Genomic DNA, 19,812 nt, shown 5'->3' with positions numbered 1-19,812 from the left:
ACGGGCAAGGTTGAACAACCTGCCCCCTGATCTTGTGTGGAGGAAAATTCCTTCTTCAGAGGATTTGAACGCATGTGAAAGCAGCAGGGAGAAGAAAATCCCAAAAAGTGTGGGTGCGAGAACACAGCCCTGTTTCACACCACTCAGGATAGGAAAGGGCTCTGATGAGGAGCCACCATGTTGAATTGTGCCTTTCATATTGTCATGGAATGAGGTGATGATACTTAGTAGCTTTGGTGGACATCCGATCTTTTCTAGTAGTCTGAAGAGACCACGTCTGCTGACGAGGTCAAAGGCTTTGGTGAGATCAATGAAAGCAATGTAGAGGGGCATCTGTTGTTCACGGCATTTCTCCTGTATCTGACGAAGGGAGAACAGCATGTCAATAGTCGATCTCTCTGCACGAAAGCCACACTGTGCCTCAGGGTAGACGCGCTCGGCCAGCTTCTGGAGCCTGTTCAGAGCGACTCGAGCAAAGACTTTCCCCACTATGCTGAGCAGGGAGATTCCACGGTAGTTGTTGCAGTCACCGCGGTCACCTTTGTTTTTATAGAGGGTGATGATGTTGGCATCGCGCATGTCCTGGGGTACTGCTCCCTCGTCCCAGCACAGGCATAGCAGTTCATGTAGTGCTGAGAGTATAGCAGGCTTGGCACTCTTGATTATTTCAGGGGTAATGCTGTCCTTCCCAGGGGCTTTTCCGCTGGCTAGGGAATCAATGGCATCACTGAGTTCCGATTTGGTTGGCTGTATGTCCAGCTCATCCTATGGAATGTCATCAGAAGAGATTGCCCCGTTTACTCAGTTGACCGGCACTACAAAGAGAGAGAGGGGATGGAGACCTCTGATGTGATTTCCAAGGCTTCCTTCCATAAGGGTTACTAGGTTTGTGCATGCTGGTCCAGTATCCTAATTTTAATGAGGTAGGGTTGGGGGTGGGGGGGGGGGAATTCCAGCCTGCCTGGCTCACTTTCTGTTACATCTGTCCATAGGGCACGCAAACACAGGAGTGTCCTAGAAACACTGACAGTGGGTCCTGTGCTGAAAGGGACCTGGGTACAACCTGAACAGGAAACTGAAAACAGATGAGATGCTACTTCTGTCTTTCAACACTGTCTTCGGTCCTCAGGGCAACAGCAGCCAGGAAGTCCTGAGGCCTGTTTCCACCCCAAGGTCTTAGTGCAAAGCCTTGCCAGAAGACGAGGCTGCACTGTGGTGCTCCAGATCCTTGCATGTGCCCAAGGGCAGGACATTTGGCAATCTGTGATCTTCAAAACTGCAGTGCACCTTCAGGCCACTGAACCTGCCTGGCATCCAATTTGGGAGGGAGGAAGAAAATCAGCTCTCTTACAGAGTTCAAAAACTACATTCTCTCATAATTATATGTCAATGCAGTTAATTTTTCTTGTAATATGATGATACCAGTGTTGGTTAAGACAATACTTACAGTTTGACAACTAATAAAGGTGTTTTTTTTTTTAAGTCTTTGGCTGCCTATCACCTAAATCTGCACCCTCCAAACAGAGGGCTGAATTTTAATCACGTGCCCCGGTCCTTGGCAGCGTGCTTTCAACTCGGCGGCCTTCCAACACAGAAGGGCCGCCAATGAGCCCCCGCGATATTTCGCGCAGCGGCTCATTCAAATAGTGGAGCGGAGCGGCCGCCCCCAATGATGTGTAGGGGCAGCCTCCGCATCGCCAGCAACACGTTCAGTACCATCGCGCAGGCGTGCCGCCTTTTGTAAAGGGCTTTAAGCCCTGTGAATTACTGTTAATTATTAAAGGAGCATCAGTATTAAATTTTTATTAAAAAATAAGATAGATGTGGATGGCCTTTCCCCAACCCCCCCCAATGGTCATTTCAATGCCCGAACTTTAGCCCCTAAACTTCTAACATTTGGCCTATAACCCCTTCCCACCATCCCCACATCCAATAAAAAATCATTTTCCCGTTCCTCCACCCTTCCCACCCTGAAATTTTTATTCCTGCCCCCTCCCCACCAGATTTTCGCCTCTGAAATCCATGCGGAAGGTCCCGCCACCAGGCAGTGGCGGGGACCGCATCGAGGTCCCCCACTGCCGGTAATATGCGGCGGGCCCTTCTCGACGTCGTGGGTCGAGGCGGGCCTCTCCCCACAGAATTTTACCGGCCCCTGTGCCATGACCTGCGGTTGGTAAAATTCAGCCTTAGAATCAATTTGTTTTTCAACCTGAGTCACCAATGTAAGTTACAAATAGTTGGGCCCAGACACCAATGCTGGAGCACTCTCCTCAGTACCATTCCCCTCTATGCTGCCATCACTTCCTTTAGTACGCAATGCTTCCTTTCTTTTCGCCAAACTCTTTTAGTGTTTATCCAGAAACTCAGCATGACTTTTTTTTTTTAGAGATACAGCACTGAAACAGGCCCTTCGGCCCACCGAGTCTGTGCCGAACATCAACCACCCATTTATACTAATCCTACACTAATCCCATATTTCTACCAAACCTCCCCACCTGTCCCTATATTTCCCTACCACCTACCTATACTAGTGACAATTTATAATGGCCAATTTACCTATCAACCTGCAAGTCTTTTGGCTTGTGGGAGGAAACCGGAGCACCCGGAGAAAACCCACGCAGACACAGGGAGAACTTGCAAACTCCACACAGGCAGTACCCGGAATCAAACCCAGGTCCCTGGAGCTGTGAGGCTGCGGTGCTAACCACTGCGCCACTGTGCCGCCCTTCTTTGTTTAAATCTTAAAATGAACACGATCAATACCCAATTATCTCTGCGATAGTGAAGCTTGATTCTCTCACTATACCACAGCTAATTATTCCTTAACTTAATCAACAGACCGATTTGTCAAGATGCACTGGTCTTTGAAGATCAGTAACGTGTGTCCCTGATGCAATGTTACTGCCCTGTGGTACTTATACAAACCATATGTTCACTAGCAAATACTTTTAGAAACCACCAGCAGACTGCTCACAAGGGAAGATGCACCCTATAATTTCAGAAATTGTGATTACCCCCAGGAATTTTTCTAAATTGGCAGTCTGTAGAAATCTGCAAATCCTTTGTGAGCGACTTCACAGTAATTTGACTGTGTATATGTAAATAGATGTACAGCCTGTGGCTTTTGCACGGATAAGACTGTTATTTCGATAACTAGTTGGAAAACTGCCAACTGAGACATTTTTTCCCGCAAGTGCCAGTGTCAACAATTATCGCAGCAGGAATATAATTTATACATGCATGTATCCATATCAGCCATAGAATTTGAATTATTATTTTCCTCCTTTCCTTTCTATTTTCCTTCAGAATGGTGGTAGCCTTGGGACTGACTCAAAAATGCATCAAAATGATAACATCAGTATTAAAGGTGGTCAAAACTCCTGTGTTCAGCACATTCAGCTTGAGATTGAAACAGAAATCCCACATATTGAGCAATTGCTTTGTTGAATTATAACAATTATAACTGTGTCAATTAACCCTTCCATTATGCATGATTGGAAGTTGTGATTTGATCCAGTGACTTCAACAGCATTTCAATATACTGTATGAAATTTGCTACATTTGATATCAAGTATTAAATCAATGTAAACTAGAGCAGCTCTAAACATAAATATATTTCTACACAGTCACATCCGTAGTTGTTTCTAATATACTGGAAGACTCTGCATTGGATTAATGCAAATGGCAATTATTGAAGAACAATGTCTGTTTCACAATCAACAATGCGATGCGGATGATTTCCTTCATTGGGTCTTTGTCTGCAGCAGTGATAGGCCTCGGTGGTTACAGCCAGCAGGCATGGCTTGAAGCTTGCAAGGTGGACTGGAGCGAGAGAGAGAGAGGAGGGACCCCACTTGGGTCTTCTCTTGTTGGGGTCTGGCTGCTGGTCTGGTTGCTGCAGAGGAAACACCAGCTTAAAGACACAGATGGTGGGCCTGTCACATGACTGTAACCCAGTGATTCAACATGATGGCTACCAGTGTGTATTCTCTCTTGCAACTTAATCAGTTTATGTCTCGGAATTCCCTTCTCTCAACCAAGGTCCCATTGTTCAAGTGATTAGGTTTGAGTGGTACATCTCCAACAGTTTAATGTCATAAGCGATTGCATAATGTCTTGCTATTGGGAGTAGGCTAGGTAGTTCACTGATTCCCCAGGTCATTGTTATTGAGGGGATTGGGCAGACAACCTTGATGCACTGGAATGTAGAGTACAGCGATGCAAAGTAGAGTGGCCACCTTAGCTGCCAGTAAAATCACCTTTTGTCTGTTCAATTTTCTTTTTAAAAAAAAATTAGTTCAAGTTTCCAGCAGGTGGATTAAAAAAAAACATCATTCGACACAGCATGTTTCTGTGACATCAAGTACTGCGATAGACTAATGTTGCAGATGTCCGCTGTACTGCTCTGAAAATGGACAAAAAATAAGTGCTGAGGGTAGTGCTGACTTGCGCCATTGGCTGTGGTCTCCTAATGATTAAGATAGTCTCTTTGCAGTTCTGTTTGCAACAGCTTTCTAACTGCTTTCCTGCAGAGGATGTTCTCCTTCGACGCTGCCAGGTTACTGGGTATGGGTCTATACAGATGAATATGTGGGTTATGGTTCTTGCTGGCAGTGTTACTGGGGTGAAATTTGATCTCCATGACATCCCTTCTTTTCTCTTAGAATCATATAGCCCAAAAGGAGGCCATTCGTCTCGTGGTGCCTGAGCCCGCTCTTTGAAAGAGCTATCCAATTAGTCCCACTCCCCAGCTCTTTCTCCACAGCCCTGCAATTTTCTCTTTTTCAAGTATATATCTCATTCCATTTTGAAAGTTATGACTGAATCTTCTTCCACCACACTATTAGGCAGCGTATTCCAGATCATAATAAAGCACTGCATTAAAAAAAACTGTCCTTATTTCCCCCTTGGAAATTTTGTCAATTATCTTAAATCCATGTCCCTTGGTCAGCGATCCTCCTGTCAATCGAAACTATTTCTCCCTATCTACTTTATCAAAACCCCTCATAACTTTGAAGATCTCGATTAAATTTCCCTTTAAACTTCGCTACTCTAAGGAGAACAATCTCAGCAGCTCTGATATCTCCACACATCTGAAGTCCCTCATGCTGGTACCATTCTGATAAATTTTCTCTGCAAGAGCTCCAAGGCCTTGACATCTTTTCTAAGGTGTAGTGCCCAAAATTGAACACAATACTCCAGCTGAGGCCTAAGCAGTGGTTATAAAGGTTTACTCTCACTTCCTTGCTTTTGTACTCTATGACCTCGATATTAACAACCGCTTTCTCCCCCCGATGGATGGAGGAGGCTCTAACAGATTTGAGCAAGGAACAATCATGAATTCAGATTGTGCTTTATTGGAAGAAGCACCCAGCAACTCATTAGAACACCAAATTATGAGTGTCATTCACCCACTTCACACGAGCAGAACTATTTTATCCTTCTTAACATTTCTTCGAGACATCTTTTACAATGTTAGTTACAATCATAACATTATAGAAAACAAGAAGCTGGAAAAGATATGCCAAATCCACATTGTATTTTTTCATATTTGTATTGTTCATGGAAAAACTAGCTTATCTAACTTGTTGGGAAGACCTTCTCCGTAATGAAATTGCAAAACTCATTTATAAAGAACAAACTTACAATTTTGTTTGATATCGATATCAGTTTTACAAAATTGTATTCCCAGCATGAGGCTTCACTTGCTGGGAACCCACTTCAACAAATCATCCAATGATTTGTAAAATTGTGGGGAGTATGCCTGGAACATGCACTTGTTAAATTAGCCCAATAGCACACAGAGAAAACCTTCTATCTTGGCTAGATAATTATGATTGAAAGGACAGGACAAATTGCAATGGGAGTTCAATGTTTTACAAAGTAAAGAAACATTTATCTCAGGCGAATATATTACTTACACTGATGTCTTCCAGATCCAAATTGTTGAGAATAACGTTGTTGCGTTTCCAAATTATTGGGGGCTTCAGGATTCCCTGAATTGAACATGTTAGGACTGCACTCTGTCCCACTGTTGCCGTGGTGATACTCACTTTCTGATCTTCTGCCAGGCTCAGCTGAATCACCTCTGGAAGATTGATATTGTTTATGAGGTTAATTAACATTCCCTGTCCATACAGTCAAAACTTTCTACTGCAAGAATACATCAAAAAGACTTTCAAAAAGACTACATGGAAACTTTCAAATACTTGAAGAATAGGTCACTTTAGCATTTTTTTTCATTTTGATAGATGAATATCATTTGTGAAAGGATACTACTTTAGATGCAGATTTATTTTGACTTGTGAGGGAGTGAGGATATTAATTGGGACATGTACTTTCAGCACAGTTAAATATTTAGAGTTGCAACAAATTCCAGATATATTCCACCAGCGATGTAACTTATATTCTCACTCTGAACAGAATATATTGATGAAATAATTAAATCAAGTAATAGCATTCTGTAAAAAAAAAGTGACTTTGATTTTGTAATAGTATAAAAGTGTGAAATTAGAAGGTTAATTAATTTTAGTTAATTAATTTTGGTGGAGCATTGATACTGCAGATATAAAAACTCATTTTAATAAGCATATCTTCTACTCACATGTACTAAGCAATGTATTTTGACAGAAGTTATAATGTATTCATTCCTCCAAAACAAACTTAATAGTTTCAAATTTACTTTTTCTGATTCTTGCTTTTAGACAGTTGTAGTAGAAAATATGTTTATATCAAATCATTAAAATGCTCTGCATTAATTCTTAAAATCAAAAGATCAACCACCACTTTTTGTTTTTATGCATTAAAGATGGTTGAATTGCATCCCATAAATATCATAAAGCACTTACCACACAATGAATTACATTGCACTGTTACAATGCTATGGGCCAACATAGCAACCATTTTGCAAGGTCCCATAAACAGCAACAAGATGCATATCCAGTTAGTCTTCTTATGGTCATATTGGCAGATGGAGGAATGCTACCCAGGAGAAATCCTAACTCTTCTTTGAATAGTGCCACAAAATTTTGAACATTCAGCTGAACCACCAGCTGAAAATTCAGTTTAACATTTCATCCAAAGGCTAGCATCTCCAACATTAGAGCACTTCTTCATCAGTGCACTGAGATGTCAACCTAGATTACGTATTCAAGTTTTAAACTGACACTTGAACCCCATAATATTCTGCCTTAGAGACAAGAATGCTACCAACTGAGCCAAGCTGTCAGCTCTAACTAAATCAGACCAAACTTTCACAATGCTTAGCTTACTAAATCATTCATCAAAAATATTGAAAATATTAAATGCAAAGATAAAAGTAGGATAATCGCAGACTGAGCTGCAAGTTACTCATGGGCTATAATGATTTATTTACATATAAAGACGAGTGTCTGGAATTTTGTGGAGGTTTTCATGGAAAGATCAGCAAATTACCCTGGAAGATGGGGAGAGCCACATGGGAATTCTGCTTCAAAGCAATTTTGGCCAGGCAGTCAGAGTCCACTTGCAGAATTAGGCTGAGATTATGTGACTAGGCTGCTGCAGTAAGAACTGATGTGAAATAATTAAAAGAAAGTAATTAGAAAATAATGAATACTAGTTATTAATTTAGAAGAAAGGAATCTGTTTTTCTGGATTTACATGGATCTTCTGCTGAAGTTACATCAATCAATCAGGAGAGCCCTTGTGGAAGTTCAACCCCCACCTGTCTTCCTACTTGTTAACTACTTCATTACAATAATATACATTGGTAAAAAAAGTTACCTTACTTTTTGAATGGTACCTTAGATAAAATGGCGCTCTTTCCTGCATTATCAAACATCACATGCTATAGGATTCCGATCATGCAGAAACACACTGTAATTCAGACCTCTTCTTAAAAGGTTGGAGCTCCTGCTGCATTGCGGGGGCATTTTTTGCCATTTTAAGACCCCTGATGAACTTTGTGACAGTCCCATTCCAGCAGAGTAACCTTGGCAGTGGGAGTCTTGCTGGGAGCCTGCCAAGCGGAGACAATAGGCTAGATTTTTAAATCCTTCTGGGGGCAGGAACTGCCGCATGTGCGATTTAAAGATCGCGATCTTGGAGCTCGACACTGGGTCCCGCCGCCTCCGAAATGAGACGCCATTTTAAAAGGGCGCCTCCAATTAATTGCCTGTTGAGCTTATTGAAGTGCTCATCAACTGGCCTGTCAGCAGCAGTTTTGAATTTTTAAAGGAAGAGCATGGGCAAAATACCATGTCTGGAACACAGCAGGGTGTACAAGTCATGAACACTGTGAGGGGGGGGGGGGTGGGGGGAGGCATGAGGGCCATGGGAAGGGCTGATTAAGATAATGCAGAGGCACAAAATAAAACTCAGCTGCTCTAAAAGTACCACTGAGTAGCCACTGCTGGAGCTGTAAGATCTGCTTGTCTCAGTGGTGAGTGGTGGGAACCCAGAGAGGGAGATGAGACCCCAGGCATCATTGGGGCAGCTGGGGTTGGCAGGGGAAGACCTGGCGAGTGCACAAACCCCAGCTGAGGGAGTTCAGTTTGGAACAGGCGACTATGATATTGGACAGAGCAGCCAGGATGAGCTTCAGCAGATGCAACCTTCTGAACAACAGAAGACAAGAGGAGCACAGCGGTGGAGCCGGGAAGTGGAGAACTGCAAGGGGAAGGCGGCGCTACCAACACATCGAGTCTCCCGCTCAAAAGTCAACTACCTGCAAATGATGGAGCGTCAGTGCCATAGGAAGCTACGCCTATCCAGGCAGATGGTCTCGGATCTGTGTGCTTGGACCCACAATGACCTGAGGCCTCGCGGTCCCCATAACAGTCCCATACTGGCAACCGGCAAGGTCACTGTCACCCTGAATTTCTATGCAACTGGATCGTTCCACTGATCAGCTGCAGATCTAGATGGCATCTCGCAGTTGCCAGCTCATCACATCCTCAGGCAGGGAGCAAATATCATATCCAGGAGGAGGGCAGGGCTACATCCACTTTGGCACAGATGGGCCAGCACAGGCACAGAGGGCTTGGGCTTTGCTACCATTGACGGATTCCTTCAGGTCCAGCAGGTCATCAATTACACTCACGTAGCCATCAAGGCACCGAGTGATCAGCCAGTGAGATCCATCAACAGGAAGGACTGGTTCGCAACCACAGCAAGAGCTTCCTCCCTATGTGGGGTCACTTTCCTGGCATCTGCCATGACTCCTCCATCCACCGCCAGTCCAGGCTGCCTCGGATCTTCACTCCAACCCCTAAAGTGCATGGATGGATCCAAAAGGAAAAGGGAAATCCCTTGAAGAGATGGCTACTGACACCTCTACAGGAGCTCCAGACAGAGGCACAGAGGTGATACAACCCATGCCACCTGTTATTCATGCCAGCCTTTTTTATAAATTCATTCATGGGATGTGGGCGTTGCTGGCTTGGCCAGCATTTATTGCCCCTAATTGCCCTTGAGAAGGTGGTAATGAGCAGCCTTCTTGAACCGTTGTAGTCCATGTGAGGTAGGTACACCCACAGTGCTGTTTGGAAGGGAGTTCCAGGATTTTGACCCAGCGACAGTGAAGGAACGGTGATATAGTTCCAATTCAGGACGGTGTGTGACTTGGAGGGGAACTTGCAGGTGGTGGTGTTCCCATGTATTTGCTGCCCTTGTCCTTCTAGTTGGTAGAGGTTGCAGGTTTGGAAGGTGCTGTCGAAGGAGCCTTGGTGTGTTGCTGCAGTGCATCTTGTAGATGGTACACACTGCTGCCACTGTGCGTCGGTGGTGGAGGGAGTGAATGTTTGCAGATGGGGTTACAGTCAAGCGGGCTGCTTTATCCTGGATGGTGTCAAGCTTTTTGAGTGTTGTTGGAGCTGCACCCATCCAGGCAAGTGGAGAGTATTCCATCACACTCCTGACTCCTGCCTTGTAGATGGTGGACAGGCTTTGGAGAGTCAGGAGATGAGTTACTCGCCGCAGGATTCTGGGATTTCACTGCCTGGAAAGGTCGGGTGACACCACCCTCCAGTAAGGATCTTTTTTTTATTTGTTCATGGGATGTGGGCATCGCTGGCTAGGTCAGCATTTATTACCCATCCCTAATAGCCCTTGAGAAGGTGGTGGTGAGCTGCCTTCTTGAACTGCTGCAGTCCGTATGGGGGAGGTACATCCACAGCGCTGTTAGGAAGTGAGTTCCAGGATTTTGCCCCAGCGACAATGAAGTAATGGCAATATATTTCCAAATCAGGATGGTATGCAGCTTGGAGGGGAACCTGCAGTTGGTGGTGTTCCCATGCATCTGCTGCCCTTGTCCTTCTAGGTGGTAGAGGTTGTGGGTTTGGAAGGTGTTGTCTAAGGACCCTTGGTGCATTACTGAAGTGCATCTTGTAGATGGTACATACTGCTGCCACTGTGCATCAGTGGTGGCGGGAGTGAATGTTTGTAGATGGGGTGCCAATCAAGTGGGCTGCTTTATCTTGGATGGTGTCAAACTTCTTGAGTGTTGTTGGAGCTGCACTCAACCAGGCATGTGAAGAGTATTCCATCACATTCCTGACTTGTGCATCTTGTAAATGGTGGACAGACTTTGGGGAGTCAAGAGGTGAGTGACTCGCCACAGGATGCCTAGACTCTGACCTGCTCTTGTAGCCACAGTATTTATATGGCTACTCCAGTTCAGTTTCTGATCAATGGTAATCCCAGGGATGTTGATAGTGGGTGATTCAGCGATTGTAATGCCATTGAATGTCAAGGGGAGATGGTTAGATTCTCTCTTGTTGGAGATGGTCATTGCCTGGCACTTGTGTGGCGCTAATGTTGCTTGCCACTTATCAGCCGAAGCTTGGATATTGTCCAGGTCTTGCTGCATTTCTACATGGACTGCTTCAGTATCTGAGGAGTCGCAAATGGTGCTGAATATTATGCAATCATCAGCGAACATCCTCACTTCTGACCTCATGATTGAAGGAAGGTCATTGATGAAGCAGCTGAAAATGGTTGGGCCTAAAATACTACCCCGAGGAACTCCTGCAGTGATGTCCTGGAGCTCAGATGATTGACCTCCAACAACCACAACCATCTTCCCTTGCGTTAGGTAGAACTCCAACCAGTGGTGAGTTTTCCCCCTGATTCCCATTGACTCCAGTTTTGCTACGGCTCTTTGATGCAATACTCAGTCAAATGCTGCCTTGATGTCTCATCTCACCTCTGGAGTTCAGTTCTTTTGTCCATGTTTGAACTAAAGCAATAATGAGGTCAGGAGCTGAGTGGCCCTGGCAGAACCCAAACTGAGCATTGTGGTGGCCTGCTGCCTGCTTCATAACATGGCCCTTGAGAGAGTTGTGGACCTTGGGGACAGTGAGGCCCCGGAAGAAGACAGCTCATTGGCAGAGGTGCAGGAGGTAAGAAAGGAGGAGGAAGAGAGGCCGGAGGAGGATAACAATGAACAGAGAGGCTCCCCTACTGCATGACAAGGTGGCCTCCTTCTGCCACCCCCTGGGAAGTGGACCTCCCTCCTCTCCCTCACAGCCTCCAGCATTAAGTCCAGGTCGGCATCGATGAAGTAAGGGTCTGCCCTTCCCTTAGTGCCAAGACTCCAGCTCTGCTGTGATGTCTCACTTCCCTCTGGTGCTGTGGAAGGCAGATCTCTTTCTTAGGCCAACCAGCAGCCTCAGTGAAGGCTACTGTGGGAGTCTACATGAGCCCCACACTTGATCTGGCCCACTTCCATTCCCAGCCCCACTGGCTCTAAGTAGACGAGAAACCCAACTCTATACCAATTAAGAGCCTACCCATTTGAAAATCTGAATCTCATCAGTTTCCTGTTGAAGCCGGGTTCCCGACCCAAAACCAGACCTGGTTCCTATTTCCCACCTCTGTAACCAGCCCAATGACCCCCGCCTTCTCCATAACCCAGGAGCATGGATCAGGGTGGCAGCTGTGTCGGAAAAGCAGGCAGAAATTCTGCCCTCCCGTAACATTGCCACAAAGAGGAAACAAACTGGAACAAATTAATGAAGACTAGTGTTGATCAGTTGCCTTCTAAGGTTGTGAAAATATCCTTAACTTGATCCCAACATGTTTCTACTTGTCATTAACTTGCTGAGAACATAATATAAAAAACAGACATTGAACTTAACATGAACAACTTCATACGGTAGCAATTCTCAGTCGGGCATGTGGGTGACAGTTTGGCTTATGTCTACTAAAATATTTATGCTATTTTAGTTAGTTAAGCAGAAAATGAATGTTGGAAATGTGCACAAACTGCTTCCATTCTAACGAGATATCAAAAAGAATTAAAATCTCTAAACCCAAATAAATGTACTTAACAAATAATTGGAACCAAAATACCAAAAATACACTTTGCTATTTTTAGATTTACTCATGAATTTCTACAGTAATGTTTGATGTGGGATGGCAGCTAAATCCTGGCTTGGGTATAAAATTAAAACCCGAATCGGGCCCGACCTGACAACAGTCAACCCGAACCCAACACAGGCCTGAATACCTTAATGTTTTTAAATACCTGACCCGGGTAGCCAGGCTTTACTGCAGAGTGTGGAGTCCGGACTGCACGTTTCCCGCCTTGATGTCCTGAATGTTCATTTGAAGATTATTTAAATAGGTTAATGGGGGGCCCATCACCAAGCGACAGGGGCGCTGGCACGAGGCCTCACTGCCGCCGTCAATATTGGGGCGGCCCTCTCCCGGAGGGATTTTCTGACTCCGCTCCCCGCCATGAACCCCAACGTTGGTCTCCCATCTCCTTCCATGCCTTCTCCCAAGCCCAACTCTTGCTCATTGAGTTAACCACCCAACTTCCTTTCCTGGCTTGAATCTTATCTGAAATTGTAAATGGTTCCTCCTCGCCAGGCATTCCTACCACCTGCTTCAGAACTACTATCATCACCAGACTCCTCAAAAAAATCTACCTCTGTCTGTAAAAACTATCCCTCCTCTTCTACCTCTCTTTCTTGTCCTGAGTCATTGAATGTGTTGTTATGTTCCAGATCTGTGCGCATTTTTCCCACAACCTTCTGTTTGAATCCCTCCAGTCAGATTTCTGCCTGGCCTACAGCACCAAAACAGTCCTACTCATAGTCATGAATGACATTCTCTGTCACCATGGTGCTTTTTGGCCCCTCATCCTCCTTGATCTTTTTTCAGATTGTTCCTTGGCGACATCATCCACAGACATGGGGTCAACTTGCATTTCTGTGTTGATGACACCCAGCTTTACCTCTCCTTTACTTCTCTTGACCCTTCACTACCTTTGTGCTTTTCGACTACTTGCCTGACATACAGTCTTGGACGAGTCTCAATTTCCTCCAACTAAATATTGGGAAGAATGAAGCATCTTCAGCCATCATCAGAAACTCCATTGCCTTGCCATTAATTCCAAACCCAATTCAGTTACTGTCTCAAGCTCAGACTAAAATAAAAGCAAAATATTGCAGATGCTGGAAATCTGAAATAAAACAAGAAATGCTGGAAGTACTCAGCAGGTCTGGCAGCATCTATGGATAGAGAAGCAGAGTTAATGTTTCAGGTCAGTGACCTTTCGTCAGAACTGAAAGGTCATCAGAACTGATGAAAGGTCATGGACCTAAAACGTTAACTCGGCTTCTCTCTCCACAGATGCTGCCACATCTGCTGAGTATTTCCAGCATTTTTTGTTTTTATTCTAGGTTCAGACTAGCTTCCTGTCTAATCATCACATACTCTCTGTCACATAGACCGATGACCTTTAAATCTATAGCATCATCCGTTCCCATCTCTACTTCTGCCTATCTGTTGCTGAAGCCTTCATCAATGCTTTTGTGGCGTTCACATTTCATCATTTGAATGTCTCTTGGCCAACCTCCCATCCTCCACTCTGTGTAAACTGCATGTCACCAAAACATTGCTGCCCATCTCCTATCCCTCACCATGTCCCACTTGTCCATGATCCCATAGTCACTGACCTACATCAGCTCCCAATCAGCACCAATGTCCTAAATTTTAAATTCATACTCCTGTACTTGCACCCCTTCATGTCCGTTCCGTCTCTCTGCAACATCCGCCAGTGTTAAAAATCTTGACCCAAACCAGACCCTCTGTTCCTCTGACTCCAATTTATTATGCATACCCCTCCCTCCACTCCACAATTGGTGGTTGTGGCTTCAACCATCCAGACTTCACACTCTGTTTCCTCTCTAAAGCCCTATGCCTCTCTGCCTCTGATTTTTAAGATCCTTCTTAAAAACCACACCTTTGACCAGGCACTGCTTGGAATATTTCTGCAGCTAGTTCCCTGTACCCCAATTTTCGTTATTGCCATGCTGGTACCACTGCTAATTCTTCACTGATATAGGAACATAGTCATAGAGTCATAGTCATTACGGCACTGAAGGAGGCCATTTGGCCCATCAAGTCCATGCTGGCCCTCTGTAGAGCAATCCAGTCAGTCCCATTCCCCCACTGTATCGCCGAAGCCCGACAAGTTTATTTCCCTCAAGTGCCCATCCAATTTCCTTATGAAATCATTCATTGTCTCTACTTCCACCATCCTCATATGCAGCGAGTTCCAGGTCATTACCACTCACAGCATAAAAAGTTCTTACTCAGATTCCCCTCACCCTCCCTCCGTGTCTCTTGCCCAAAACATTAAATCTGTGTCCCTTAGACCTTGTACCATCAACTACTGGGAACAGCTTTTCTTTGTCTACCTTATTTGAACCTGTCATAATCTTGTACACCTCTATATCAAACCGCCTCTCAATCTCCTTTTCTCCAAGAGAAACAACCTCATAAGAGCTATTAGGACAAAAGAGGTAGGTTTTAAAGAGCATCTTAGAGGAGGAAAGAGAGGTGGAGAGGCAGAAAGGTTTAGGGAGGGAACTCCAGCGCTTAGAGCCCAGACAGCTGAAGGCATGACCACCAATTAAAATTGGGGCTGCTCTAGAATTAAAAGAGTGCAGATAGGTACAGGCGTAATAAAAACAAGAAATGTTGGAACCACTCAGCAGGTTTGGCAACATCTGTGGAAAGAGAAGCAGTGTTAACGTTTCGGGTCAGTGACCCTTCTTTGGAACGAGCAAATATTCGAAATGTCAAAGGTTATAAGCACGTAAGCCGGGGGTGGGGCAAGAGATAACAAAGGAGACAGGCAGGTGCCATCGTGCATTCAGATGGAGGAGCAACATGTGCCAGCTGTCCCAGGGCCTTCCTCTCAGGACATCCCCAGGGTAAGCAGCATCTCGTCCTCCCCGCCCTGCCCCCTGGCATTGACTCCCTTACCTCCACCTGGCAAGCACACAGGGGATACTCAAGCACCAGTGCTGCAGACCCCCAGTAGGATGGAGCCAACAAGGCCCCATTCCTCCAGAGGACGCCCGCCACAGTCATCCACAGCACCGGGGCAGCGCACTGAGCAGGCTGCCTCCACCTCAGCTGCTAATGTCGGGGTAGCACCTAGACGTAGTGGGAGAAAGCATAAAAAGAAACAGTATTGAGCACGAAGGTGGCACGGGTGCTGTAAATAGTGTGCAACTGGTCAATAAGCTAAAGTACATCTTAATGTATTTTAAACATTTGATGCATTCTTGTAAATCATTTGCTTGGTTTCAGATGAAAACGAAAATGTTCATTAGCAGCCTATGGCAGGAACGCATCTCAGAAAATGTCCATTGTCCATTTCTCATTGTTATTTGAGCCATCAGTCTTCAATGATGGCTGTTTGTCGATTGATGATTATTCACTTTTTTCGCGACTGACATGCCTTACATTTGTGGTTCTGTAGTCGCAATGTAATGCTGCCTCCTGTGGTGTGTATTCGGATCTATCATAGCCCAGAGAAGATTTCATCTGCTGATCACATCAAAGTGCAGCAAGGCTTCTTTAAGATTGCAGCAATGAATAAGACCTCAGGCGTTTGTGAATATATGTGGGGAATTTTTAAGATTCTCCAACCAATCATCCTCGATGAAGTGGCTTATTGTTGGTTGAAACAGTGACCATAATTCCATAAATTTTAAGGTACTTGTGGATAAGGATAAGAGTAGTCCTCGGGTGAAGGTGCTAAATTGGAGGAAGGCTAATTATAACAATATTAGGCAGGAACTGAAGAATTTAGATTGGGGGCGGCTGTTTGAGGATAAATCAACATCTGACATGTGGGAGTCTTTCAAACGTCAGTTGATTAGAATCCAGGACCAGCATGTTCCTGTGAGGAAGAAGGATAAGTTTGGCAAGTTTCGGGAACCTTGGATAACGCGGGATATTGTGAGCCTGTCAAAAAGAAAAAGGAAGCATTCATAGGGGCTGGAAGGCTCGGAACAGACGAATCCCTTGAGGAATATAAAGACAGTAGGAAGGAACTTAAGCAAGGAGTCAGGAGGGCTAAAAGGGGTTATGAGAAGTCATTGGCAAACAGGATTAAGGAAAATCCCAAGGCTTTATATACATATATAAAGAGCAAGAGGGTAACCAGGGAAAGGGTTGGCCCACTCAAGGACAGAGAAGGGAATCTATGTGTGGAGCCAGAGGAAATGGGCGAGGTAGTAAATGAGTACTTTGCATCAGTATTCACCAAGGAGAAGGACTTGGTGGATGATGAGTCTAGGGAAGGGAGTGTAGATAGTCTCAGTCATCTCATTGTCAAAAAGGAGGAGGTGTTGGGTGTCTTGCAAAGCATTAAGGTAGATGAGTCCCCAGGGCCTGATGGGATCTACCCCAGAATACTGAGGGAGGCAAGGGAAGAAATTGCTGGGGCCTTGACAGAAATCTTTGCATCCTCATTGGCCAAAGGTGAGGTCCCAGAGGACTGGAGAATAGCCAATGTTGTTCCTTTGTTTAAGAAGGGTAGCAAGGATAATCCAGGAAATTATAGGCCGGTGAGCCTTACGTCAGTGGTAGGGAAATTATTAGAGAGGATTCTTCGGGACAGGATTTACTCCCATTTGGAAACAAATGGACTTATTAGCGAGAGGCAGCATGGTTTTGTGAAGGGAGGTCGTGTCTCACTAATTTGATTGAGTTTTTTGAGGAAGTGACAAAGATGATCGATGAAGGAAGGGCAGTGGATGCTATCTATATGGTGAAGTCACATGGGATCAGAGGGGAGCTGGCAAGATGGATACAGAACTGGCTCGGTCATAGAAGACAGAGGGTAGCAGTGGAAGGGTGCGTTTCTGAATGGAGGGATGTGACTAGTGGTGTTCCGCAGGGATCAGTGCTGGGACCTTTGCTGTTTGTAGTTTATATAAATGATTTGGAGGAAAATGTAGCTGGTCTGATTAGTAAGTTTGCAGACGACACAAAGGTTGGTGGAGTTGCGGACAGTGATGAGGATTGTCAGAGGATACAGCAGGATATAGATCGGTTGGAGACTTGGGCGGAGAAATGGCAGATGGAGTTTAATTCGGACAAATGTGAGGTAATGCATTTTGGAAGGTCTAATGCAGGTGGGAAGTATACAGTAAATGGCAGAACCCTTAGGAGTATTGACAGGCAGAGAGATCTGGGCGTGCAGGTCTATAGGTCACTGAAAGTGGCAACGCAGGTGGATAAGGTACTCAAGAAGGCATACGGCATCCTTGCCTTCATCAGTCGGGGCATAGAGTATAAAAATAGGCATGTCATGCTGCAGCTGTACAGAACTTTAGTTAGGCTACACTTAGAATATTGCGTGCAATTCTGGTCGCCACACTACCAGAAGGACGTGGAGGCTTTGGAGAGGGTACAGAAGAGGTTTACCAGGATGTTGCCTGGTCTGGAGGGCGTTAGCTATGAGGAGAGGTTGGATAAATTCGGATTGTTTTCACTGGAATGACGGAGGTGGAGGGGCGACATGAGAGAGGTTTACAAAGTTATAAGCGGCATGGACAGAGTGGATAGTCAGAAGCTTTTTCCCAGGGTGGAAGAGTCAGTTACTAGGGGACATAAAGTGAGAGGGGCAAAGTTTAGAGGGGATGTGCGAGGCAAGTTCTTTACACAGAGGGTGGTGAGTGCCTGGAACTTCCTGCCGGGGGAGGTGGTGGATGCAGGTACGATAGCGACGTTTAAGAGGCATCTTGACAAATACATGAATAGGATGGAAATAGAGGGATACGGACCCCGGAAGTGCACAAGGTTTTAGTTTAGGCAGGCATCAAGATCGGCGCAGGCTTGGAGGGCCGAATGGCCTGTTCCTGTGCTGTACTGTTCTTTGTTCTTTGAAACGTGCAAATATGAAGTTTTCCCTGATGTCCCTTGCATGTTTCTCCATGGCCCTCATATCTATAATGGCAATGTTGTCCTCCTCCTCGCCCTCTTCATAGTCATCCTCATCTGAGGAAGACTAGTGGTACTCCTGTTCTTCCACCTGCAGAGTGTTGCTGTGTCTAATTGCAACATTGGCAAGGCACAGCAGACGACGATTATTTGTGACACCCTCTGTGGTGCTTACTGAAGAGCCCCTCCAGACCGGTCAAGGCAGCGAAATCGCATTTTCAGCATGCCAGTGGTGTGTTCGATGTTGGCTCTAGTGGATGCGTGAGCAGCATTGTATCTCTCTTCAGCAGCACTTTGGGGATATCGCACTGGCGCCATCAACTATGTACAAAGAGGGTAACCTTTGTCACCCAGAATCAAGCCGTCTGCTTCGGCTGGTTCCTCAAACATTACTGGCAGTTGTGAGTTCCTCAAAATGTATGAGTCGTGACAACTCCTTGGGAAATGTGCCAAACATGAGTGATTTTTCTCCTGTGATTGCAAACCAGTTGTACATTTAAAGATTGGAAGCCTTTATAAGTAATAAATACAGCAGGCTGCTCCCAGGGCACTCTAATGGCCACATAAGTTCGGTCGATCACCCCTTGCACTCGAAGGGACCCAGCGATGGTATTGAAGGCCACAGATCTTGCTGCCTAGCTGTCCTCGTCTACAGGTAAGTAGATTAAATCGGAGGGCATGTTGAAAAAGGGCATTGGTCACCTCTTGGATGCACCTGTGGGTCACAGACTGTGAAATGCCACATATATCGCCTGTGGATCCCTGGAAGGAGCCATGAGCACAAAAATTGTGTGCAGCAGTCACCTTGAGGGCAACTGGCATGGGATTCCCACCAAAACCAAGTGGTTACTGGTCAGGACCATTTAATGTGACATCCTTGGGTGTCTCTGGCATTGCCTCTCTGACATTTTAAGGTAATTTGGCCTTGTCCTGAGGATGCGATAATGTGCCAGTGCCTGCCTTTGTTAAGGCCATTCCTGGATGTTGACATCCAGAGCAATTTCACCTTCTTGTTCTGTCTGTTGCTAGCATTCAGGCATCATGAGTGTAGGGAAGAGAGCCTTCCTTAGTCACTCCCTTTGTTCTTCTTCCTCTGGTACTAGACAAATTGGGTGTATGAGACCCATGTCGCTGCAGTTTTTCTGAACAATAAATAAGCAGAGGGTGTCAATTCAGCCCTCTGTTGCCAGTGAGATGAAACATCGAGACAATGAGTAGTTCCCTTATATTTAAATTGCAGCCAGGTAGAAGGCACATCCACTATAGTGTGTCTCCTCCCACTCTCCTTGCAATCCTTGAGTGCCCACGTGCTTTCCATTATCGTTGTAGAAAATGGTGTGCGCAGAATTCAGGGCAAGTCTCCCCACCTTCCAACCTCCTCCTGCAACCTTCCAACCTGAACCCATCACCCTTGACCCACCCAATGTTACCATTACCCTTCCCTCAGTTACCAGTGATCACTCCCCCATTACTATGCACAGTGTAATCACAATTTATTCGTGCCATCCCTCCCCCCGTTCTTACTCCCGAAGTTGACAGCACTCATCCCTCCTTTTAGGCCATCTTCTGACTGTAATG

General features: G+C 45.4%; 1 protein-coding gene across 1 annotated transcript in view; it reads right to left on the bottom strand.

The window, feature by feature from the left end:
- The window catches only part of fstl5 (follistatin-like 5), a 1,003,829-nt gene that overhangs the window by 241,999 nt on the left and 742,018 nt on the right, over positions 1 to 19,812 (bottom strand). The window contains exon 7 of the mRNA XM_068021658.1: positions 5,922 to 6,088. Coding sequence (XP_067877759.1) covers positions 5,922 to 6,088 — 167 coding nt within the window. The remainder of the gene's footprint in view (positions 1 to 5,921; positions 6,089 to 19,812) is intronic.

This window comes from Heterodontus francisci, chromosome 1, assembly GCF_036365525.1.
Source record: "Heterodontus francisci isolate sHetFra1 chromosome 1, sHetFra1.hap1, whole genome shotgun sequence".
Lineage (NCBI taxonomy): Eukaryota > Metazoa > Chordata > Chondrichthyes > Heterodontiformes > Heterodontidae > Heterodontus > Heterodontus francisci.
Note: the sequence above shows the minus strand (reverse complement) of the source record. Positions and strands in the feature narration are given on the sequence as shown.